We start from the raw sequence: 26,429 nt of genomic DNA on the forward strand, positions 1-26,429 counted from the left end.
CAAGTCAGCTCCACCTGCTACACAGCTCAAGGTCTTTTGGAGGTGTGTGGGAAATTACTGAGGACCTTTTATGTCGTCGAGACGGCTTTTGCAGTTGTGTCCTGGGGAGGTAGCAGCACATAGAAGGGTAGGAAATGACTTAACAGACGGGTAAAGAGGGCCAGCTCTGTCCTGGCCCATCCCCTAGATGCTATCCCTGCCCCTGAGGGCAGTCAGAACATGGTATGAAATGTTTAGGTGGAAACTAGCAAGCTAAGGGCAGGAATAGCTCAGTAGGTAGAGTGGTGGCCCCATGATCAGAAGGTCGGGGGTTCAATTCCCCTGAACAGCTACCCTGAGGTACCCCTAAGCAAGGTGCCATCCCCACACACTGCTCCCTGGGCGCCCAATGGCTGCCCACTGCTTCACTGCGTGAATGGGTTAAATGCAGAGAGGAATTTTCCCGTGGGGATCAAGAAAGTACACTTTCTTTTCTTGTTAAATTTAATAAATTCTGTTTTCATGGATGCCTGGATGTTAAACTTAATTGTTACACCTGCTAAAGCAGCAACGCTGATGATTTTCAGGGTTCTTACGGGTGCTTGAAATCCATACGAACGGATGAGAGGAGAAATGATTCTCATTTCTCTCAGTGTTTGTTTGACTTTGGGACCTGAAGCGGACGGAGTTTTGGACCGGATTACTCCGCGAAGCTCCTCACTACGATAGCCGTAATGCTCTGACAATCCATCAAAAAAATTTTAACAGATTTCTGCAGCCAAAATCGGTTCGAGGTCAGTAAGCACAACCAGAATTCATACATAAGGCACACTTTTGATTTTTGAGAAAATTAAAGGATTTTAAGTCCTTATAGTGCGGAAAATACGTTATACAGAAGAAAATAATATATCGCGATATATATCGTTACCGCACATGCTTCAAATTATATCGCAATATGGATTTTAGGCCATATCGCCCAGCCCTAATAGTAACCATCTGTACATGATATAGTTAGAACATGATTGAGAGTTATTTGTTGTTATTTGTTGCCAGCATGTCACACGCTTTTCATTTTCATTTACTGTGTGCTTATGGATTCACTAGCTTACCTTAGCTTGTAGCTGACTGCTTGTAGCACTTTGGCGACAGTGGGAAGGAAAAACTCCTTTTTAACAGGAAGAAACCTCCGGCAGAACCAGGCTCAGGGAGGGGTGGGGCCATCTGCTGTGATTGGTTGGGGTGAGAGAAGGAAGACAGGATAAAGACATGCTGTGGAAGAGAGACAGAGGTTAATAACAGATATGATTCAATGCAGAGAGGTCTGTTAACACATAGTGAGTGAGAAAGGTGACTGGAAAGGAAAAACTCAATGCATCATGGGAATCCCCGGCAGCCTATGTCTATTGCAGCATAACTAAGGGAGGATTCAGGGTCACCTGGTCCAGCCCTAACTATATGCTTTAGCAAAAAGGAAAGTTTGAAGCCTAATCTTGAAAGTAGAGATAGTGTCTGTCTCCTGAATCCAAACTGGAAGCTGGTTCCACAGAAGAGGGGCCTGAAAACTGAAGGCTCTGCCTCCCATTCTACTTTTAAATACTCTAGGAACAACAAGTAGGCCTGCAGAGCGAGAGCGAAGTGCTCTAATAGGGTGATATGGTACTACAAGGTCATTAAGATAAGATGGGGCCTGATTATTTAAGACACAGGCATCGAACTCCAGGCATCGAGGGCCGGTGTCCTGCAGGTTTTAGATGTGTCCTTGATCCAATTATATGATTTATTTATTACATTTTATGTGCAGTGAATAAATAAAAGTATATTTACGATGGCCCCTACAGACAAAGCACGTACAAACTTCAAAAAATGTAAAAACACAACAGAAGTGCTCCAGGACGCTAGGGGGCAGTGTTGAGCTTTTGTTACCTGGTGGCTACACAAGCCAGGAAGTACCAATGACCGGATTTGGTGTGTGGTAGTAACAGGTAAATTAACTTTTTTTTTTTTATTATTTGAATATATGAGTGCTTGTGTAGAAATACACAAACAATACACACATGCTTTCAATTGTGTAATTTAAGTGATCTAGTAGCTCTGTTTTGGAAGTTCAGTTAATGCTAGAAATGTGTTTTGGAGTTTGTACGTGTTTTGCCTCTAGGGGCCACCGCATATATTTATATATAAACACATATAAATAAAACCATGTTGTTCTTTTTTTACATTAGTAATTCGTTTTGTGCATAATTTTATATTGTTGTTAATAATAAATTAATTAAAGCAACAAAACAACCTGAAGAGCCATTTGGGAGCCGAAAATCCCATCACTACTGCAAAAGATGATGTACAACATAAGAACTCCAATCTGAAGTAAAGTTCCTGAATAATCTGTGGAATGTAGCATCATTCCAGAGATTATTCATGAATGTCGGATCCTAAAATTTGAATTCAAATAAATGTTGTTGTAGTCTTAGCTAAGAAACTCTCATGTGATGTGCAAATATAACACAGGCCTAACGTTAGCTTAAGTAATGTTAGCTTTTAGCCAGCTCCTCAAGTCAGGAGGTCACGCTTCCCACGTCTACTCTGCTGACGAGAAGTAACCGGGATCATGTTTATGCAGGTTTTTGTGTGTCAGAGACCTGAGTCAGAGACGAGGCTTGAGATGAGAAGGAAGAGGACGTCACTTTATCCACACGCTGGTCATGTTGTGACCACTGCAGTTTCCCTTCTTTGGTAAAGATCTCTGGAGACATAAAACATGAGTGGCCACTATATTCAGGATGGTGATGCAGCATGGTAGCTTCCACAAACCTCTGCCAGCTCCTCTGTGTTTTTGATGGAAGTTTTTGAGAACACATCAGTTTGTTGGAAAATGTCGTTACACAGTAACCAGTGTATATTTATTAGTACAACGTTGTTTTTCACCTATTAAATAACCTCAAAGAAACAACAGAATCTACAGCATTCTTACTAATGTAATGCTGTGACAGCATTCACAGTCAGAGTCAGAAAAAAGAGCAAACAGTAGTGGAGCCAAAGTCACCTGCTGAGTTCTTCCAGGTAAAAGATACCTGTGTGTCTGCAGCTGGCAACACGTCAGTCTGTGGGTTAGACAGACATCTGCAGGCAGCCTGAAACTAGAACTCCGAGCAGGACGAGGAGGCTCCAGGATTACAGGCTCTAAGACACACACTCGTTTGACTTCAAATGTCTTACTGTTTCAATAAAAACAAATTCTATTATACATTTTGATAGGTTTGTAGCTTGAACCCATCCGCTGGAACGTTGAAGGCAATATAATTACACTGCAAAGCAAGACACAAGTAGGCAAGCTTCTTCATGTTTCTCGTGCACGGGAGAGAACCGGACAGGCGCCGTTCCTTCGCTTGACCCCAGTTGCTCTCGTCCGTTCTCCCGTACCACTGTTCTTTTATTGAGGTTACATGAATATGCATAAGTTCATTAACATATGACGTCTACATACACACAAAGAGTACCTTGCCTGTGTGTGTGTGTGTGTGTGTGTGTGTGTGTGTGTGTGTGTGTGTGTGTGTGTGTGTGTGTGTGTGTGTGTGTGTGTGGACTGCTGATCAAAGGGTCAAACATCCTTGGTCAGGAAGAGGGTAGCCTCCCCCTCACCCTAGATGGTTCATCCTAGATAACACGGTGAGGAAGTCCTGCAGTTCATCTAAACAAAGAGCACTTAGACTAGAACAGACGCAACTACGTTAATCCTACCATAAAACAATAAGACACGGTATGACCTCTCATGCTCCCAAAGTGCTGTCTAATACACACAAAGTTTGCAGACTATCAAGGATCAAAACCTCTACCAATCTACAACTAATTACAAAACTCTAAGCATATAGAAGTAAATATTTCTAAGCATAAATGACAATCAACAATACAAATCTAACACATTTTATAATAATATCATGTTATTGACTGTGAGCAATAACATCTGTTTCATATGATTATATTTTAAATCTCCCGTTTTTGAAATCAGTCACAAATACAGATTAAAAAACATGTTCAGCTGAGCTGAAACAGATGTTAGACAGATGTGGTGCAGAGGTGGTCGTGGTTACTCACCCCATGGTCCACAGTCGCCTGGATGACCTCTGTGTCAGCTGGAGTGTTGAGTCAAACTGCTTTCATATCCGTCAAACATTTCACGGACTTCCTAAATACAAACTTTGATATTAACCCGATCACCACCTTAACCAGCTCTACTCTGAGTTGTGCTTCTCTGGTACTCTGCAGACTTTCTTGTCAAACACCTCTATACAGTGGGGCAAAAAAGTATTTAGTCAGCCACCGATTGTGCAAGTTCCCCCACTTCAAATGATGACAGAGGTCAGTAATTTGCACCAGAGGTACACTTCAACTGTGAGAGACAGAATGTGAAAAAAAAATCCATGAATCCACATGGTAGGATTTGTAAAGAATTTATTGGTAAATCAGGGTGGAAAATAAGTATTTGGTCAATAACAAAAATACAACTCAATACTTTGTAACATAACCTTTGTTGGCAATAACAGAGGTCAAACGTTTACTATAGGTCTTTACCAGGTTTGCACACACAGTAGCTGGTATTTTGGCCCATTCCTCCATGCAGATCTTCTCGAGAGCAGTGATGTTTTGGGGCTGTCGCCGAGCAACACGGACTTTCAACTCCCGCCACAGATTTTCTATGGGGTTGAGGTCTGGAGACTGGCTAGGCCACTCCAGGACTTTCAAATGCTTCTTACGGAGCCACTCCTTTGTTGCCCGGGCGGTGTGTTTTGGATCATTGTCATGTTGGAAGACCCAGCCTCGTTTCATCTTCAAAGTTCTCACTGATGGAAGGAGGTTTTGGCTCAAAATCTCACGATACATGGCCCCATTCATTCTGTCCTTAACACGGATCAGTCGTCCTGTCCCCTTGGCAGAAAAACAGCCCCATAGCATGATGTTTCCACCCCCATGCTTCACAGTAGGTATGGTGTTCTTGGGATGCAACTCAGTATTCTTCTTCCTCCAAACACGACGAGTTGAGTTTATACTAAAAAGTTCTACTTTGGTTTCATCTGACCACATGACATTCTCCCAATCCTCTGCTGTATCATCCATGTGCTCTCTGGCAAACTTCAGACGGGCCTGGACATGCACTGGCTTCAGCAGCGGAACACGTCTGGCACTGCGGGATTTGATTCCCTGCCGTTGTAGTGTGTTACTGATGGTGACCTTTGTTACTTTGGTCCCAGCTCTCTGCAGGTCATTCACCAGGTCCCCCCGTGTGGTTCTGGGATCTTTGCTCACCGTTCTCATGATCATTTTGACCCCACGGGATGAGATCTTGCGTGGAGCCCCAGATGGAGGGAGATTATCAGTGGTCTTGTATGTCTTCCATTTTCTGATGATTGCTCCCACAGTTGATTTTTTCACACCAAGCTGCTTGCCTATTGTAGATTCACTCTTCCCAGTCTGGTGCAAGTCTACAATACTTTTCCTGGTGTCCTTCGAAAGCTCTTTGGTCTTGGCCATGGCGGAGTTTGGAGTCTGACTGTTTGAGGCTGTGGACAGGTGTCTTTTATACAGATGATGAGTTCAAACAGGTGCCATTCATACAGGTAACGAGTGGGGGACAGAAAAGCTTCTTACAGAAGACGTTACAGGTCTGTGAGAGCCAGAGATTTTCCTTGTTTGAGGTGACCAAATACTTATTTTCCACCCTGATTTACCAATAAATTCTTTACAAATCCTACCATGTGGATTCATGGATTTTTTTTTCACATTCTGTCTCTCACAGTTGAAGTGTACCTCTGGTGCAAATTACTGACCTCTGTCATCATTTTAGGTGGGGAACTTGCACAATCGGTGGCTGACTAAATACTTTTTTGCCCCACTGTATGTGCTTGGTTGGCCAGCAGGTGCTCGTCTGTCTGGAGCTCAAAGTCCCACAGGACCTCATCCCTGCTGTTCTCGAACACTGTCAGCTGTGTCTCCCAGCAGGAATGGGGGACGTATAATCCATATGCAGCAGAGATGTTCCTGCACACTGTCCCAGCAGGAAATAGAGTTTCTAAAATCCAGCATCTCAAGTATGGCAAGTAGGAAGAATGTTAATGGAAGATGTTTTTTGAATGGTATTACTGGAGAAAAGCAAAAGAAGGCAGCCGGTGTCGTGGCTGTCAGTCAGTTTGCACTGACACACCTGTCATGTGTACAGATGTGCAAACAGCCTCATTTAAAGCAAAGTATTAGGACAAATAGCTTTTTATGTGTGAGTATAAGTACACTCGTTATGACACATCTCAGCACTTTCATCATAAAGACTTCATGGACGGTTGAGGTGAAGCACTCGTTTATTTACTGTAAATATAGAAATGTCTTATTTTTAAATGTGGGAACGTTTGATTGATAATAAAAGGATTTGGACAATTTGGCAGGATAAAAAAAACATGGGAAGCAAAGCGACGCTGAAAGTACTTCATACAAGAATATGGACCGAACGTGTGTGACGCAGAAATAATCTCTGCTGCATTTGAAGTGAGAGAAGAATAGCTAATGTGCATAAATCATCTCTCTGAACATATTGGTAACATTTTAGTTTGTATCAGGGGTCTCAAGCTCGTGGCCCGGGGGCCATTCGCGGCCTGCGTCACCCCTACATTGATGTGAAGTCTAATGCAGCTTGACGTGACTGTTGCTGTTAGGGAGGATTTGTTTGTTGTTGAGGGCAATGTTCAAATGAGTTCTTAAATGATTTAATATGAAGGCAACATGAGCAGAGAGCACAAACATGCTGAGGCTGTTAGCTCAGTGACAGACTCACAAACTCATGTGTCACTTGCATTTGTATGTTGTTAAATACAAACACAATGACAGCAGCAGTGCTGCCACGTGTGTGACAGACAGAAAGGAGATACAGTTAGATCAAACCTGCGTTCATGTTTGTAGTTTTGTCTTGTTATAAAGTATTTGAAATTTTAAAAAACAAACACAACATTTTCAGAAATGTTTGTGGGAGTTTTCTTGTTTGTTTTGTACTACTTGAACGCTAAAGTGTCCCTCAGCTCATTTCAGTTTGAGACCCCTGCAGCGCCCCATACAGTTATTGCTAATAACTGTATGGGGCGCTGAACCTACACACCTGCATTTACTTCTGAATTTGTGATTTAAATTATTGAAACGTTTCATTTTCTGATACAAAACTCGTCTTTGTTCATTTTTAAACATCCATATAACATATTGTTGCAAAGCTGTATGTAATGGAAACCTGCAGTAACGTCTATCTTAGGTGTGAATGTTGTCGCTGTTTTCTTTTTAATATGTCGTGATAACAGGAGGATAATTCATAAGCAGCCTTTTTCCTGTTTCTCGGTCTGAAAGTGTGAGGGGCAGTTTGAGTTCAGTCACAGTGCAGAGAGGTGCAGGAGGCAGGGCGCTGTGAATATTACCTGTGCTGTTAGCACAGTGACGCAGTCACACATCACACACACTTTGTGCTGAGGGGACGTCGGGCTGAAGCCCACTCATTGTGCCTGAAGGAAAGCAGAGCTTTCCGGTGCTCGCCGTGTGTGCAGTGCAGCATTGCAGGCAGTAGGTGGTTAAAATGGTGCTTTCCTCAGAAGTGTATTGACTTTACTGGTGGTGGTGTGGGGGGGGGAGTTGGTGGGGGAAATGTGCTGAGGCAGGCTACATCTAGCCCTGCCCACCCTCACACACTCTCTGCTGCTCTGCCTGTCTTTCCCAGTCTAACACACACACACACAAAATACATATCAGAATGATACAGATGCAAAGTCAGCATTATTCTGACACAGGTGTGTGTGACATGAGCTGATTTTACAAAGGTGCAAACATCCAGCAACACCCGGCTTCAGCATGCAGCCTGCAGTAATCCCAGCTCAGCCAAGCCAGCAAGTGCACACACACACACACACACACACACACACACACACACACACACACACACACACACACACACACACACACATCTATTCACAGAGGCATGTTAGCGTGTTAGCGCTAGAAACAGAAGCAACAACAGAACAACAAGCAGAGGAAGCAGCTCCACTTCATGCTGGTTCTTCTTCTAAGCTTGTGTGACGGCTGTCTTGCCTCTGACCCCCCACACACATCATGGATGAACCTCCCGTCCTCTTCCTCCCCAGTGCTCCTTAATAAAACCAGCTGCTATCTCTGGCTCTTTCGCGTAAAGGGAAACGCTGCCAAGCTGCTCCGTCTTCCTCCCTCACAGCTCTTTCCATCTTTGCCTTTTCTTTCTTTCTAATCTCATCTTTCCTTGTCATTTGTGCTCCGGCACGTCCGTCGGCTATCCCACAACTTCCACGCAGCATCTCGCCATCCACCACCTCCCAGCGTGTATCTGCCACAGCAGCGTCCCTTCACAGTTCATCTCTTTCTCCCTCCTCTTAGCTGCTCTCCTTCTTTCTCTCTTCCTTTTTTCCTCCCTGCTTGAAAGCTTCTGCGCTGCTGTACAGCGTGGTGACTTCCAGGTTTTCCCAGCCCGACTCATTCCAGTGCTTTTCACCCGCCAACGCTGTTAAAGAAAGTGGCTCTCAGACTGGTGTTCCCTTAGAGCAGAGCTGCTGAGCTGGAACTACTGGGAATGACATTTGAAGAAAAGAGGCGAGCGTGTGCTCAGACTGAGAGGAGGCAGGTTTGACTGTGTGTAAGTGGAACACGAGAATAGTTAACATCGGCGAAACGCAGGGAAAGATGGAGGCAGGAAGAGCTGAGCACTGAGTGAAAGCTCAAGTTGGACAAGGAGAGGAAGAAGAGACAGGCGGAAAAGAAGTGAAAGGAAGAATAAATAACAGAGTGTAGAGTAACGGCGTCTCACAGTACTCTCTCCTTCTTAGCACTATTTCTCTCTTTCCTTCTCCCTACGGCAAAGAAGCAAAGGGGGACTTTGGGAAAGGTTCAGGGGGAGGAGAAGCTCTGCAGCAATTTTAAGAAGCAAAAAGAGGCAGCAAGAGAGAGGAAGACCCACTGTGTTCAGGGCCAGAGGAACACATGAAAAGGATTTTAACTGCTGCAAACACAGAGGCCATCAGCGAACACTTAGCAAACAGCAAAAACAAACTGAGTGACGACGAAGAACAGCGCAGACACTGAAAACACTCGAACACACAAGACACAGAGAGAAAAAGAGGAAGAGCGCTGGTCTCTCTGGTTTCCTTGTGCATCTTCATCTTCTAACCTCTCTCATCCCCTCTCAGCGAAGATGATGATGTATTTCTGGGTGAGTACTTAGGCCCTGTGAGGGCTCCTGAGCATTACTGAGGGACCCCACACACACACACACACACACACACACACACACACACACACACACACACACACACACACACACAATGACTGAGAATCCTTTTTGTGCTGACATAAAACGTGTGGTGTTGAGTTTCTGGGTGTGTGTGGGAGCTGATGTGTTTTTGTCATCTTGGCCCACAGAGCTCAGCTCTCTCTTCCTGTCAGAGATAATGTGAAGCTTTGCAGTTATTAGCAGTGAGGTTACAGTGTTGCTCTTCATGTATACGTCTGCTTTGAGGTGAATTAGTAGGTCTGCAGACTACTCTGTGAGTACACAGTAGTGGATTACTGCACACTTGCATCACTGATATGATGAGTAGGACCAATCACAACTATTGTTATTACTGCTGCCAGGCTGGATTCACAGTTTGAGTCTGTCAGAGGAGACTTGTCCCCAAACTGTGAGGGTTTACTTTGATTTGTTGCTGTTAGTTTGTAACTTCAGGACAAAATCAACAAGCAAATTAAAAACATGTCACAGAAGTAGAAGATAGCAATGGCCAACTGCTTTTTAAAGTGACAACATTACATGACATGAGTGCAAAAAAACTGCATTCTTCTTTCATTGGTGACAGTTTACAGACTGTGCCTCTCATCTCAGCTTTCCTTATTCCCTTTAGTTCACTGTAACACTGTAGCACTGTAACACTGTAACACTGTAGCACTGTAGCACTGTAACACTGTAGCACTGTCCCTTTGAACAGAAATGGACATTATGTAGCACTTTTCTAGTCTTGCTGACCACTCAGAGCTTTTTGCATTACTTGCACCCTTTACCCAAACACTTTGAGCTTTTATCTGACTCACATAGCCCCATATAAATATCTATGGATGGAGGGAGGACTGTAAGGAAACCTGTGCAGGTACAGGGAGGACGTATGAATCCCACACAGAGGTTCAAACCTACAACCTTCTTGCTGCATGTTGACAGCCAACCAAACACTGCAGAGTCACCAGTGAGTTGGAAAGCAATTAATGTAGGCAGGTACAAGAATGTTTCTCCCAGGCTAATGATCACCTGCTTGACTTTGCAGTCTGTTTACCCTTTTCTGTTATTTCATAAAAAATGTGCGCAGAAAGTCATACTGAGAATATTTCAAAGTGCACCTGTGTTATTCATCTGGAGGCATGGTTCAGCTATGTGCCATTTTCTGGGTTAAACATTATGTGGATAAGCTGCTCCATCACACTGTATGAGTGTGAGTCTGTGTTTGCGCAGTGCCTGTCATGGGAGCTGGGCCCATACAGGAGGTCGAGGAGTTTTGGCTGAAAGTGTGTAAAGCCGGCTTTTTATTGACGTTCCGGACGGAGCTGGAAGCACAGCAGTGCAGCGTGTACTGACCTTCGCCTGAAGAAGCTCGTTGCACTGCAGACCTACAGGAGGCTCTGGGAGAACCAGCAGCTCGATCGTCTGATTGGTTTGATGGTCGGCGTGTATATTTTAAAAACGAGCCTCGTATTGATCCAATACATGTACACGAGTTCCTCTAAAGCATTTTTTAAGGTTTAACTTTAAACTCAACATTGGACATCCCTCCCCCTCAGGCTTAGTTTAGTGTGAAACTACTGGGTTTGTTACAAAGTCATTATTTTAAGAGTTGTGATTTGAAACAAGTGCGATCAGCTGCAAACTGTTTCCATCTAACAAGATATAAAGTGAGAAAGAGCCGCATGACGGAGGTGTGCTGATGTGATGCTGTCCTTATTGTTGGTCTTTGTCTCCGTCTGTCCTCTCTCTGCTGAGCCACAGAAAAGTGGAGACTGTGTGAACACATGAAGCAAAGGGGTTGTGGGTGGGGCCTGTGTAGCAACCAGTCCAGTCGACATCAGCTATTCCTCTTTATCCTCTCTGCCTACCAACTCTCCTCCTGTTGCTCTCAGACACAAACATGCTACACATGTGGACACATACATGCACAAAAGTGTCATCACTGATGATGGTGCACAGATCTGCAGGTTTATCAAGCACACCTGCTTGTCTGCACACCTGCTTACCAAAAGATGGCTGCAAGTGTGTCATTAAACAACTTTGAATACAATATATTCCAAACCAGCTACACTGCAGTAGTTTCACACATACACACACTCGCAGTGCTGAGGTTGCAGTGATCTTCTTGATGCCAGTATGACAACAGTAACAGAGTTCCTCCATCTGTCCCTCCGGAGAGTACAGGCGGGAACAAAGACCTCCGGTGTGAGGGATGTGAGAAACGATCAGAGGCTGGAAGAGTGGAAACAAAGCAAGTATCCAGAACTGATGAAAAGGTTCATGGAAAAGAGAAAAGAAGCAGCTGGAGGGTCAGTCAGCAGCCAGGTGCTTATTAGAGAAATAGAAGGGAAAGAAAGACGAAGGTAATGACCAGGCTGCTTTGGCTTCTTGCTTGCACCACTGATTCATTAGTGTTAATTATTCATGTTTTACATAGAACGATGCAGATGGAGGGATAGTGACTTTTGAAGAGCAGAGGATGGAAAGATGAGAGCAACAGTCTAAAGCAGAGGGGAGATGTGCAGCTGCCTCCTCCCTTCACTGCTCTCAGTGCGTCTGTAAGCTAATAAATAATTGAGTGTGCCGAGCAGCGCGCTGCATGGGTTAGAGAGAGAGGGAAGCCTGCTGGAGTGCTACACAGTGAAATGAGGACCTGAGATCACATCTTTAAACCCATCTTCTGCTGCTCGTCCCCACTTTGATCCCTTTCGCTTTACTGTGGGTCGAAGGCGTTTGGGACAAAGCGTGGTCCAACCCTGCGCTGTACATTTCCTTTGAGCTGGGCTTAGATCCACTTCTACTCTGCAGGGTTAATTCATGCTTTATTTTAGAGAGAGAGCAGGAGTCTACTCTGTTCTGCACCTTTGTTTATGAGGCGAAGAGTAAAGAGCAAGCGACAGCACAGAAACATGCTGACAGGCGTTTTCTGAGAGCAGCTCAATGTAAGAGCAGCACTGACATGTGCACAGCTGGCAGTAAACGGCTGAACCTGCATGCATTGTCTATGACCATTTATAAGTAATATTATATGTGGGTTTGCATAATATCCCATTATGTACCACATATAGTAATTTTATACTCAACTTTAAATATTGTAATTTCTATATGATTATTATTTTGTTCGTCAGCAGCTTTCCGATGTTTCCATTTATTTTGACTACGGTTATATGGCACGTATTAAAGATGTGTGACAAAGGGCCTGCTGCAGACTGTTTTTGAAATGCTTCACACTGACTTTGAGAAACACTGATGAAAGTGTAGTCCACTTTACATCAGTCTTTTATATAAAACTGTGTGTCTCAGGCTGACCACTGTTATACTTTAGAGAGGCTTTAGAACAGGTTTTGTTTAAGGAGCCACTAAAATGACCTATAACCTTCCTTAAAGCCGTTATTTCTGATTTTCACTCAGTCATAGTTACTATAAATCACAGACAGCAGCACAAAATGGATCGTTTTTAAAAAGTTTCCTTTTTTCTCCTAAGAAGCATCGATGAAATAAATTCCTCCTTCCTCCTTTCACTTCTTTTTGCTTTCAGCAGAATTTGTGACAGCCTCTCATTGTTCTGCTGGCTCGTGTTTAAGATACAGCCCTGAAACCTTGGAGGCTAATTGCTGATTGTTGTTAACACCATGATCATGAATAGAATTTTTCAAAACACAAAGTTACAAACTGCCACATAGTTTGAATAAAAGCCACACATTAAAGATAAGTGTACCTGTTCCAACATACATAATCATCCACACGGTCACTTTCATTTTGCACAAATAGAGATCAACTGTGGTCCAAAATAATGAGAGACAAAGGGGAAAAGAACCTATAGAAATTAGCTTAAAACAAACCACAGCTGACCTGTTAGGCTGTTACCAATTTAGTTGCTATAACCTCATCAGCATGATGGCTTTAGGGTGTAAGGTTGTGCTGTAAAATCTGAATACATCCAGTTCGTAATGGCTGTTCAGGTTGTTTTCCTTGAACAGAAAAGTACAGCTGGGCATCATTTGCATAGTTAGAAGAGTCACTGAAAACAGGTCACATATATAAAGACAATAGAAGGTGTCCAAGGGCGGAGCCCTGGGGGACTCCACAGAAGGGGACACTCAGTGTTGTATGTGTGCACATATATGTGGTGGTGTACAAAAGTGACAGGCTGCACTGAGGTGTGATTGATGCTAACATTTTTGCAGTGATTAGAAAACATGGACTGAGTAAGATTAAGGAATACTGTGTTTATTATTAATAAACAAACTAGTTTGTGAGATGGTTAAGTGTCTTTAGTGAGTCCTTTATGCAGAGGCAGTGAACATGCAGGTTTCAGTTATAGTCTTTAGTGCTTCCTGGTTACAGCAGGAGGTCACCAGGAGGTCACCAGCTGGTCTGTAGACCTGTGTGACAGAGGTCTGAATGTAATGTACAGTTATGTAATTCCATATGGAAAAGAAATAGTAAAAACTTATAAAAGACTTGCATCAGATGTGGCCTACTTCATATAGTGAATCATATATCAGGCTTATATGATTTACTCATGAAAGTGGCCACTTTCTCATTACTTTCATATACTGTTTTAGTAAGTATCCAAAACATACAAGTTTCATTTATATAATTTTTCAAGGGATCTTAAAATTTCACACAGACAGATACAAACTTTATAAGAGTTATAAATATCTTTTCCATATGGGAAGCACAGGCCTCCTCTCACCATCACTTCTTCCAGCTTTTCTGGGGTGACACAAAGGAGTGCAGGCAGTATTAGCAAGATGAACACACACACACACACACACACACACACAATAGTTTATTATAATACAATTTGGTGAGCAGCTTCTCCCGTGTGCTCCCTCCTTTAATCCTTTACAAACATGCTTCATAAGCGTCATCTCCACAACTAATATTATACCGCAGTGGGCTTCACTGTTCATTTAGCACAGTCATGAGTAAATGGACATAGTGCAGTTGTCCTGGATTGTTAGAAGGGCTGCAGTGTGTGTGTGTGTGTGTCTGTGTGTGTCTGTGTCTGTGTCTCTGTTTGAAAGCCTCTGTGTCCACAAGGCACTGACCATCATCTGTGTAATAACCACACGTGGACAACACGCTGCCAGTGTCCACTCTGTAGTGTCTTCACTGTGTGTCTGCTCTTCATAGTTGTGTCTTTGTAAAGAGGTGGATGATGCTGTAACACTGGTGAATATATAAACAGATTTATTCACTCATACATCACATGTGTGGCAAACACTTTTTTTTTTACCAGATTTTGTTAAAAGAATGAATAATATTAAAGAAGCACAGGTAGTAACATTGTTGCTTAAAGTTTTCTGCTCTGTGGTGTCACATACAAAAATGCTGTAAAGCTGTTTTCGCCACCACGGACACATTTTCTCATTTAGCTGACCTGATATGTCCGAGGAAGCAGAGGACACAAACTCAACTCTGCCATCACATCTGAAGTACAGACCGTGTCAGTGATTCAGCTTTGTGTGTTTTCTTTTGCTTTGCTTTAAAGAATATTAAAAAAGTTCCCTGTTTGTTGTGTAGCTCTGCTGTGTTGCAGCCAGACTGAGGAAGGTGCAACACTGCTGTCTACAGCAGCTGTGCCAGATGTTCAGAGACACTCAGTCTAACACATTTCTTTTGTGTCATCACTTTTTGTTTGTCTCAATATCTTTTTCTGTTTTTGCTGCAAATCACTTCTTTGACTCCTTTTAGGTTCTGATCTTGTTTTTGATGCTTGTGATTGCTGATTATGATTGTGGGCATCGGTCCCTGACCAGCCAATCACCTGTGAGTCCTGGCACGCTTGAATTTCCATACAGGAAGGTGGGCCCACATGAGGCCAGGGGCCATAACAATGATTCCCATAAAGAGTTCTGATCACCTGTGTGCCTCTATCGCCTTTATCCACTGTTATTCTCTGTCAAGACGTCTGATCTTCAAATATCTGCTGCTCACCGCTGACATACAGAGCGCTCTGCTGTTAGGAAGAAGCCTTTGACCCCGAGATGTTTTTTTCTGCATCTTTGTCTCTTAAATGTTTCAGATCATCAAACTATTGTTAACATTAGATAACAATAAAGTGATTTTTATTATTATTATTAATCCTTTATTTATCCAGGTAAAAAATCTCATTGAGATTAAAAATCTCATTTCCAAGAGAGACCTGGAAATTTATTAAGGGACAAAAGCTTCCAGACCGTCCTGGCCCAGTGTGGAAAACCTCAGCAGTTGGACTAACATGCTACCTGTCAGGAAGCTGTCTGAAACGTTTCAATCACAGCTTCAGCTTTGTGTGGAAATGAGGAAACATCAAAGATGTGTAAACGGAGCTACAAAATAAACAATCATGTTAAAGCTACTGTCCTAAAAGTACTACTCACTGTTAGTGATGCACAGTATACACAACAGTAACACACAAATAATATGGTGTTATTCTCTCCTGTTTGACAATGAAAAACTTCAAACAGGCTGAAACAGGAAGATGAATCTTCCTTTCAGAAGAGAGTTTGAATAAATGTTCAAACGTTCTTCTGATAGGAATGAAGAAATCATGCAAGATAGTGATTCATTTATTTATACATGTTCTATTTGACAGTATCTCTTAGTATCAGTCAGATCTCCAGCAGCTGGTGTACATATCTTCCTCCTGAAGTCCCCATATCACACCACAGCAGCACATACAGGTGCTTGGCTCGTTGCTTCTTCTTTTATTCACAGTGTGCGGTGATCTCCTCACGAATAAGGAGATTAAACAGAAGAGTTTCCCTCTCCCCTAATCTGAGTAAACTGAGCTTAGACTGCATCCAGAACCTGTGTTCAGACGTCCTGTCCAACACCGTGTGCAGTACAAACAGCAGACGTGGAGTCATGTGGGGAGGAAGGTTGTCTCGTTTCACTGAACCCCTGCACAGGGTTGGAACGACAATAAAGCCACTTGACTTGACTTGTTGTACACTAAATATTCTTCTCCCTTCTTTAAAAGCTCCTCTTTGATGGGATGTGTGTGTGTGCGTGTGCGTGTGTGTGTGTGTGTGAGTGTGTGTTAATAGATGAGCACTATTAGGTTGTTTCTATATTTTCTGATTCTAAAATAAAAGATTTCATTAAACTGTGTTTGTTATGTGTCAGCTGTGTCTGACTGCTACATGTTCTTAGTTGATTTCATTTGAAATATTCCAGCGTTTCGGTGTACGGTGTGATGAGAAGAGCTCGATTAGGCTGAGAGTCCAAGAGAAACATGGCTGAACGAGAACAAACATCTGTTTTCCAAAGTGAAAAAAACACATTCACACACAAAAGTTTCAGTGCGGCTGGTTTTGGTCCCGGGCTTCATCTTGAATTGTCCACAGAGACACAGCGATGCAGAATATCTAAATATAGTTTGTGAAACTGCTTCCAGCTTGCGGTTTATTGCAGCATGCTACGGTCTGAGTGACTAAGCTCCTTCACCTTGTTCTGTTCACTCATGCCCAGACACTGTCTGTCCACTGATCCTGCTTCTTTGCAGCCTCGCACATCTCAAGTCCAAATACAGGATGTGGACCCCACGGCTGACCTCGTGCTGGCTGCTGGAGAGGGAGAGACAGCTGGGGGTGGAGAGGTGGTGGCAGAGTATTGATCGATAGCTAACTTTATTGCCTTTAAGCTCCAAGCTCTCGTCTGCTACAACCTCTGTGCTTCTGTTGCTGCAAAGGAGGAAGAGATGTGTGCAATAGGAAAAAGAGACCGAACCAGTGGTTCTGCTGTCATTATCACCGGGTTTAAACAACCAACAGCAGCACTTATGCATAAAACCACTGTGTTCATTAAGGTCACGACTATGTTACGGTGAGTCCAGTCTCAGCTGACGAATTACAATTCGTGTCAAATCACAGATAAGACTCGAGCATCCCAGCACTGTGTGAAAAACATTCATGAGCTGGACCGTCGAGCTCTGAGGGAGTCACACACACACACACACCCACACACACACAAACACTCACACACACACACACACTCTCACACACTCACACACACACACACACAAAAACACACAAACACTCACACAAACACACACACACACACACACACACACACACACACACACACACACACACACTCTTTCTATCTTTATAATCTGAGTTGTAAAGATAGAGGGACTGGCTTTAAACATGGAGAGATGGAGGAGAAACGTTAGGAGGTGTTCTCAGACGGGGAGAACGAGGGTGGAGTGGATTTAAACTGCAGGCTGTGAATAAGGCTTTCAGTGCCAGCGTGTCTACAGCGTGTGGGGTTTTGCAGAATTTTGTGCTAATTTACATCAACATACAGGAAACTGGAGAAGGCAGATAATGTGGTCGGTTCACTGGAGTTTCACATTAGTCATTAATGACACACAGAGTCTTTATCTCGTCGTGTTTGGCTCGCAGTGTTGGTGCAGGCTAAAAGACATGATAATGATTCATTTTCTCCCGAGTAAATATCACGTTTCTAGCCCCTGTCTGTGATTATTACTTACTTGACTTTTCCTTGAAAGCCAATTACCACAGCTGATATTAATTCAGCTGTAATTACACATGAGGAGAAATGTAATGTAACTGACTTCCCACTGAAATGGGATCAATGTTAAATTTGGTAATTAGGTCATAATTTTGACTAAAATGTCCTCACTGAATGAATATAGTGAGCATTATTAGCAGCAAGTAGATACCTGCATAATCACTATCTAACAACACAGCCCATTAACAAATATGTGTTTAAAGGTGGGAAACATCACCTGCAGCTGACATCACAACCTGTAAAAATACCACAGGTCTCTCCCACAGATGTCATTCTCATCGTCGAGTTTTCAGTGGAAGAAATGTTTCATGTGTCTCGGTCTAAGCTGACAGCAGGTTTCCTTAAACAGCCTTTATGCAGTCCTGCTGCATAAACAGTTTCACCATCATTCACATGCAAATGTTCACCATCATTAACTGGTAAGAGTTAGATCCACAGAGGAGATGGAAGATAGCCCCATCAAAGAGCTGCTGGGTACATGTGTCAGTGTCGTCACATAAGCGCTGATTTAACAGGAGAAGAAGGCAAAACCCAAACTTTCACAGTTTCAAACATCTCCATCTGTATCTGTGTGTCTCGGAGCTTCTGTGTGATTAAAACCCACACGACCTCCGACCCAGCTGTGGCCTCTGTGGTGCAGCCGAAGCGCCTCAAAGACTGCGTCACGTCACTAAGAAATGTCAGAATCACAGGTGAGCATAACAGGAGACATCTTCCACCATCTAACAGTGCTGTGCAGCCATGCCCACCCTCTGTGCTACAGCTCAGATAATAAAGAAACTGACGTCACTGCTAGTCAAAGCTTTGGTCATCATGTTACAATTTAGGGAAAGCTTCAGTCAGCTGAGACTGACGACACTTCATCCACTGAAAATATTTAGAGTATTGATGAGCACGAATCAAGACACCACAGGTTTCTATTATCATTTACAAAACGTCCATATTGTGAACATGTATATTTAAAAGTAATATTTCCAAGGCACTTAGAGTTTCTCTAAAACCATCTGGAGCATTACATTCATTCACCTCTGGACCAAAGTCCAAAAATCTATTTTTTTTTCTTTTTTTTGTGTCCCATTTGGATCTTTAGCCATCAGAACTGTTGTCTTAAGGCCAAGAAAGATGCCAAGCGGATTTATTTTACCAAGTGGATCATCATGGCCTTGCCATATTGGTCCATTTGATTGACCTTTATTATAATTATGAATTTATTTTATTTTCAGTTGCTACAAATGGGACAGACATGACTAGGGGATAGGACAGGGAGAAAGAATGAAAGAAAGAGAGGGAGAGAAAGAAAACCAAAGGGGAGAAGAGATGGTGAGAAGGGGGGGAAGAAAGAAAAAAACAAACAAAAAAAACCAAAACACCTGGATCACCTGTATGGAGAAAAAAAACAGAAGAGAAAGCAAACAACAAAGAGCAACATAATAAAAAACACAGCACCATCACAATAAACTAGCTAGCAGTAGATATCAGTAGATACTAAATAATAAACGATATTGTGCAGCACGCAAGATAGACAGCGCACAATGTGCTTTGAGGCAGCAGCCAAGAAAGCTGTAGTCCACGTCTGTGAACACCCGTGTGTACACCTGTGTGCATACCTGTGTGGATCAGCATGCTTGTATTCCAAAGGTTTCTCCATGTAACGATCTGCTAGGGAGTGTGGGGAGCCACAGCCCCGTCCTCCAGGGCATGAAGCAGGTATGGAGGAGATCAAAACTCCAGACATCCAGAGGCCCCCAGAACACAAGAGACCAAGGAAGACCAACAGAGGGGCAGCCGCGCCACTGTCCCAGTAAGAGCTGAGGAGAGTCCCAGATGAGGGCTCACTCAGCAGCCGCGGAGCAGAAGCCAGGGGGAGTTGCAGTGACGCGCCCGTGAGCTCCGCCGGCAGCCAGCTGTGCCTGAGTGACCGATCCCCAGGCCGAGAGGCCGGGGGCACCCCACCTCCGAAGTGGCCCGAGCGAGCCCCAGGCTCCAAGCCCCGATAAGCGGCCGCCAAGGAGTGAGCCGGTGTGTACCCGGACGCCCACCCCCAGCCACAAAGAACCACCAACGCACCGATGTCTGAGGGAGTCCGCCACTGGCAGGGGAAGAAGTGGTGGGTGGAGATAGGCCTCCAAACCTTGGAGGGCCTGAGATGTCCCCAGAGAGGTGGCGTCTGATACCCAACCTGACATATAGACACAAACATCCATTCCCACCCTCATGCTCTCATATGCACTTACTCCACACTCAACCAACGTGGAGACAGACATAAAGAGACGCTGTACACACAATCACACTCCCCAAGCGTACTCTACGAACCAGGTCTAGGTACCCTTGCCCCTGGAGGGGGGAACTGCACCCAGACCCAGGTGGTGTTACCCTTTTCCCTGCGGTGGGGAGAAGCAGACCGCCCCGACTCCGCAGCAGCAGGGAGGCCCCACACTCCAGACCGCAGTCGGACGGCCAACTCCTCCTCCTAGCCCCCCCGCTCCAGCAGGCCACAGAGAATGGGGGTGAGAGAAGACTCCAAACCTCCCTCCACCCGCTCATTGTAGTGTTGATGCATATGTGTTCTAAGGTGCAATTAAAACCCAGGAGGGCATGGAGCTACCTCCCAGAGAGCAGCGGGTAAGCGCATAGTCCCTCCTGCTAGCCCTCAATGTCTACGTGTATTGAGAGGTGGGCAACGACGCCAGGGGTGGGGTGTACACCCTGATGGTAATTTGGACTCCGTGTACCATGCCCACCCCCAAGATCCTATATGTATGTGTAATGAGAGTGTGAGTAATGTGAATGTCTAAGTTGTGGGATAAAATTGAGGCAGAGGCAGCCAGAAGGGGACGGGACGGGACGGGGGGGGGGGGGGGGGGGGGGTAGCCTCCTCTGCACCCTGGTGACATACCCCCACTCCAAGGTCCTGCATGTGTGGGTGGTTGTGGTGGAGCGGGAAGAGGGAGGCAGCTGGGGATGGGGAGGGAAGGAAGGGAGGGGCAGGTGACCCCTCCCTGGGGCCAGCTCCCCCGCTGACCCCAGTAGGCACTCCCATACTCCCATACTTTCTCCCATACTCCCATACTTTCGATAGGGAAAGGGGGCCCAGGCCCATCCAGACCGGGGCCCAGCGCAGCAGCGCCCCCCGGCCCCACAGAGCCCGGGACAGTCCACCTGGCCCCACCACAGAGAAAACTGCACCCACCCCACCATCCACTCATCTTCCAGACTACATGAGACAATAGACGCCCAAGCTGAGATCTTCCTCCACCTCTCCTGTATCTCCCCCTCCTGCAGAGAGTTCCTGAGGAGAGGAAAGCTCCTGCAAGATGTGACAATCTCCCCCACCAGTTGAAGAGCCCCCCAGGCGGCTCGACGCACCGGCGGCACCCTGCGCCAGGGATGGGCCCCCATGCACCCACCCGCCCACAACCCCGGCAACACACAAACCAGGACCCAAGGCCCCGAGGCCCGGCCAGGGCCCCGGCCCAGAGACGGAGAGCCCCCAGAACCTCACGCCCATCCTGGACCCACCCAGGGGCAGACAGGCTACCAGGTCAGTAACCCACGTCGGTCAGCACAGACCCTCCCCTAGCCCTGCTGCATGCAGCCACGAGGAATCAGTCACCCGAGAGCCAAAAGAGCCCCCACCCGGACATGACCGCTACCCCGGGTTGAGCCCCCCAAGGAAGATGCGTCCGGGGAACCCCCCGACGCCCTAAGGCTGTCCCTACCCCCACACCAATCACAACAGTGAAGGCGGGACCAAACTATGACCCCCCCACCCCCACTAGGTGATGGAGCTGATCAAAGGAGCCCAGAGCAATTGATCTGATGTGGTGGCAGAGGCTGTATCAAGACTAATGTAATCTAATAGATAATTTCTATATTGGTTAGAATTAAGATTGTTTTTATTTTTCCAGTTCATGAGGACTGTTTTCTTGGCTATGCATAGGGCAGTGAAAATCATATGGGCTATATTCTTTTCTGAAGTGACATTATCTAAGCTGCCCAGTAAACACACTAAGGGGGAAGTTGGAATGTTACATTTCAGACACTTTGATAAGTCTTCACATATCTCGCGCCAAAACTTCTGCACTGGTGGACAGAACCAAAGAGCGTGAATGTAATTGTCTGGTGTATTGCCTTGACAGTGTGAGCAGTTGTTGGAAGATGTAAAGCCCATCTTGAACATCCGATGACCTGTATAGTGCACTCTATGTAGTATTTTGTATTGTATTAATTGCAGACTGGGATTTTTAATCAATTTAAAGGTTTTTAAGCAAATCTGAGACCAGAAGTTTTGGTCTAAACTGACTGATAAATCTGCTTCCCACTTTGCAATAGGAAGTGATATTGATTCATCTAATTTAGAAAGTGTTCTGTATATTTTAGATAATAATTTGGGGGATTTAAGAGTAAGGAAATGTGCCGCACTTGGTGGTGTTTGTAATTCAACTTGACTGAGGTTAAATTTCTTTTTTACTATGGATTTAATTTGTTGATATTCTAAAAATCTTTTATTGTTGATCCCATATTGTGCAACTAGTCTGTCAAATGGAATAAATTCTGTTCCCTCTAATATATGTTCTAAGTATTTAATTCCTTTACAACTCCATTCTGGGAAATTAATCATATTATTGTTTTGTAATATGTCAGGGTTATTCCAGATAGGTGTACGTTTGCATGGGATTAATGAAGACTCCGTTATTTTTAGAAACTCCCACCATGCTGTCAGAGACGAGCTGATGTTGATGCTTTTAAAGCATTCATGTCTTTTGATGTTTGAGCTAATAAATGATAGGTCTGAAATCTCTAGATCCTTGCATAGTGCCTGTTCAACATCTAGCCAGGGCTCATCTAAGAAGGTATGTTTTGACCATTCTGAGATGAACTGAAGGCTGTTGGCTAAGAAGTATTGGTGAAAATTTGGCAGATCTAATCCTCCTCTATCCTTGGTTCTTTGTAGCGTTTTTAAGCTGATACGCGGGGGTTTATTTTTCCAAAGGAATTTGGACATACATGAATCTAGAGATCTGAACCAATCTTGTGATGGTTTGTTAGGGATCATCAAAAATAAGTAATTTATTTTTGGCAAGATCATCATTTTTATAGTGGCGACCCTTCCCATGAGTGATATGGGTAAAGATTTCCATCTAGTCAGATCGCCTTCTACTTTCTTTAGAAGTGGGATGTGGTTTAGTTTAGTTAAGTCTGAAAGCTTAGGAGAAACATTAATACCTAAATATTTAATATTTCCGGATTGCAGTGGGGCAGAGGAAGAATTATGGAAGGAGCAGTTAATGGGGAGAACTGTAGATTTTGGCCAGTTAATTGAATAATCTGAAACTCTTGAAAACCAGTTTATTAGAGTAATTACCTCAGAGAGGTTGGTTTGTGTGTTTTGCAGAAAAAGCAACACATCATCCGCATAGAGACTGATTTTATGTTCTATGTTCTTACATTTTATGCCCTTAATTGTTGTAGCCTGTCTAAATGCTGCTGCTAGAGGTTCGATAAAAATTGCAAAAAGTGAAGGGGAGAGTGGGCATCCCTGTCTGGTGCCCCTCAGGAGACAGAAGCTGGAGGATGTCTGGTCATTTGTTCTGATACGAGCTGTTGGGGAATTGTATAATATTCTTATCCAGTTTATGAAAGAGTTTCCAAAACCAAATTTGTGTAAAGTTGCGAATAAAAATTTCCAGTTAACTCTGTCAAATGCTTTTTCTGCATCTAGAGATAATATTATGGTTTCGATGTTTTTATTGTATGAGTAGTCTATTAAATTAAGTAATCTACGAGTGTTTGTTGAGGAGTGCCGACCTTTTATGAAACCAGTTTGGTCAGAATGAATTAAGAGGGGGGTTATTTTCTCTAATCTCTTTGAGAGAGCTTTGCAGATTATTTTAAGGTCTACATTTAAAAGAGAAATTGGACGATAGCTTGAGGGAAATAAAGGGTCTTTGTCTGGTTTTAGCAGGAGACTAATGTTGGCAGAATTCATATTTGGTGGTAGTCTGCCCTTTTCCTCGATTTCCTGCAACATTCTGTGGAATACTGGTGCCAAAATTATCCAGAATTCTTTGTAGAATTCTGCAGGGAAGCCGTCTGGACCTGGAGCCTTATTATTGGGCATACTTATCAGGGCTTCCTGGAGTTCACCTGGTGTCAGTGGTGAATCCAGTGCCATTGCTTGACTGTCTAGTAATTTTGGAAGAGTTACGTTGTCAAGAAACAGATCAATTTCGTTTTTAGATGGGTTTATTTGTGGTGAGTATAAAGTTTCATAGAAATCCCTAAAAATGTTGTTTATTCTTCCAGGGTCATATATTGTGTTCCCCGATAAATCTTTAGCAGCACATATAGTTGTTTTTTCTTTATTTATTTTTAGCTGGTTAGCTAGAAATCGACCTGATTTGTTACTGTGTTCAAAATTCTGCAAGCGTAGTCTTTGTATAAGGAATTGTGTTTTTTTATTAATAGTTTCATTTAATTCTAGTTTTGTTTTGCGTATTTTGTTCAATGTTTCCTGATCTTGGTCGCACGCGTAGGCTTCTTCTAGTGATTTGATAGTTTTTTCTAATTCCTGAAAATTTTTGTTTTCTTCTTTCTTTTTATGTGATGAGAAAGAAATTATTTTACCTCTCATCACAGCTTTCCCTGCTTCCCATAGAACAGAAGCAGATATTCCGGGAGTGTCATTATAGTCTAAATATGAAGTCCACTCTTTTTTAAAATATTTAATAAAGTCTTCATCTTTAAGTAGCGATATATTAAATCTCCAGTTTTTACTTGGCGTAGTATTATTCTTGTGCATTAGTGTTAAAGATACAGGACCATGATCGCTGACAGCTATAGGGTGAATCTCAGTGTCTGAAATGTCACACAGCAGTGAGCTGCTGACCAGAAAATAATCCAGACAAGAGTAGGAGTGATGGACATGTGAGAAAAAAGTATATTCCTTACTGTTGGGGTGAAGGGAGCGCCATGCAAGTCGCTCATATACTGTTTGATTATATTTGTGGACTGCCAATTACGCTGAGTTCCTGTTGTGTTGAGCCTATCCATGTCTTCATTTACTCCAAGGTTGAAGTCACCGCCAAGAATGAGTGTGCAATCGAGGTGTTCAGAGAGTGCACTAAAAAATCCGTGGAAGAATGAGGGTTCATCAACATTTGGACCATATATACTTACAATACATAGTTTTTTGTTCAATATTGATAGTTTAATAATTAGAAATCTACCCTCTGGATCTATAACTGTATCGAGTACTGTAAAATTAACATTTTTATGTATTAAAATTGCTACTCCCCGTTGTCTAGAATTATAACAGGCTGCAAACATGTTTGACCAAAAATCAATATTAACATAGCCAAGCCATTCTCTCACACATTCAGAAATGAGACTTAAAGTTGTGTTTAGTAAAAACTCACATGTTACAGGCACACAGCAGTGCTGCAGCATGTCTGTTTAATACTGATAAACATGTGCTCACATGGATCATGTCACTGTGTCAGTTATAGCAGAGAACAGCTTTTACACAGGACTGACAGCACAATCAATGCGTCTCTGACCTCATCCAGGGGAATGTTAGGTCATTGTATTAGGTTAAAATATTAAGTTTACAGCCAGCTGATTATTTCTGTGTGACACTGGCTGAGAGTGAGTCAGTACTCTGTGTGTAGAAAGATGCTTGCTGATGATGTGATAGAATAGCCTTTATTGTCATTGTACAGAGTACAACGAAATTGGAGTGCCACTCCCTTGGTGCAAGTTTCAATAATAAATATAAATGTAAAATATAAAAAGTACAAAAAAAAAACAATCGTAAGTACACAAACAATAGTATGTACAATATATACAGGATAGCAGCATTAATATAATGACAGTATGAATAGCAGCATAATATAATGACAGTGACGGTATGGAATAGGTTCAATTGTTTTTGTGCTTATTTACTACGGTGATAGCTCTGGGAAAGAAGCTATCCCTGAATCTGTTTGTCCTGGTTTTATGTGACCTGTACCGTCGGCCTGACGGTAATAGTTCAAACAGTTGGTTGCTGGGGTGAGAGTGGTCCTTGATGATATTGCCAGCTCTGCTGAGGTACCGAGAGTTTGCAGTGACCTCCAGGCTGGGCAGAGAGCAGCCAGTGATCTTCTGGGCTGTGTTGATGACCCTCTGCAGTACTTTCCTGTCTGCAGCTGAGCACCCTGCATACCATGTTGTTATGCCGTACGTTAGGATGCTCTCTATGGTGGCTCTGTAAAATGTCACCAGCAGCCTCTCCTCCAGGTTGTTCCTCCTGAGCACTCTCAGAAAGTGGAGACGCTGCTGGGCCTTTTTAACCACCGCTGTAGTATTTGCAGTCCAGGAGAGGTCATCAGAGATCTGCACGCCCAGAAACCTCATGGAGTGTACCCTCTCCACACAGCTCCCGTGAATGTAGAGTGGGACCGGGTCTGCTCTGCCCTTCCTGAAGTCCAAGATAAGTTCTTTAGTTTTCGTGGTGTTCAGTTGGAGGTTGTTAACTGAACACCACTCAGTCAGTCTGTTGACCTCATCTCTATAGTCCGACTCATCCCCCCTTGAGATGAGTCCAACCACTGTGGTGTCATCCGCGAACTTT

General features: G+C 43.7%; 1 protein-coding gene across 6 annotated transcripts in view; it reads left to right on the forward strand.

Moving 5' to 3' along the window:
• rbfox3a (RNA binding fox-1 homolog 3a) overlaps positions 1 to 26,429 on the forward strand; it is a 595,842-nt gene that overhangs the window by 372,440 nt on the left and 196,973 nt on the right. Inside the window, exon 1 of one of the 6 annotated variants that reach the window (XM_014408440.3) lies at positions 8,707 to 9,229. The exons of the other annotated variants lie outside the window; for them this stretch is intronic. Within the exon in view, the coding sequence (XP_014263926.1) occupies positions 9,212 to 9,229 (18 nt within the window). The 5' untranslated portion in view covers positions 8,707 to 9,211. Of the gene's footprint in view, positions 1 to 8,706; positions 9,230 to 26,429 lie in introns of those variants that run through there. 6 annotated transcript variants of the gene reach the window in all.

Source organism: Maylandia zebra, linkage group LG8, assembly GCF_041146795.1.
Source record: "Maylandia zebra isolate NMK-2024a linkage group LG8, Mzebra_GT3a, whole genome shotgun sequence".
Lineage (NCBI taxonomy): Eukaryota > Metazoa > Chordata > Actinopteri > Cichliformes > Cichlidae > Maylandia > Maylandia zebra.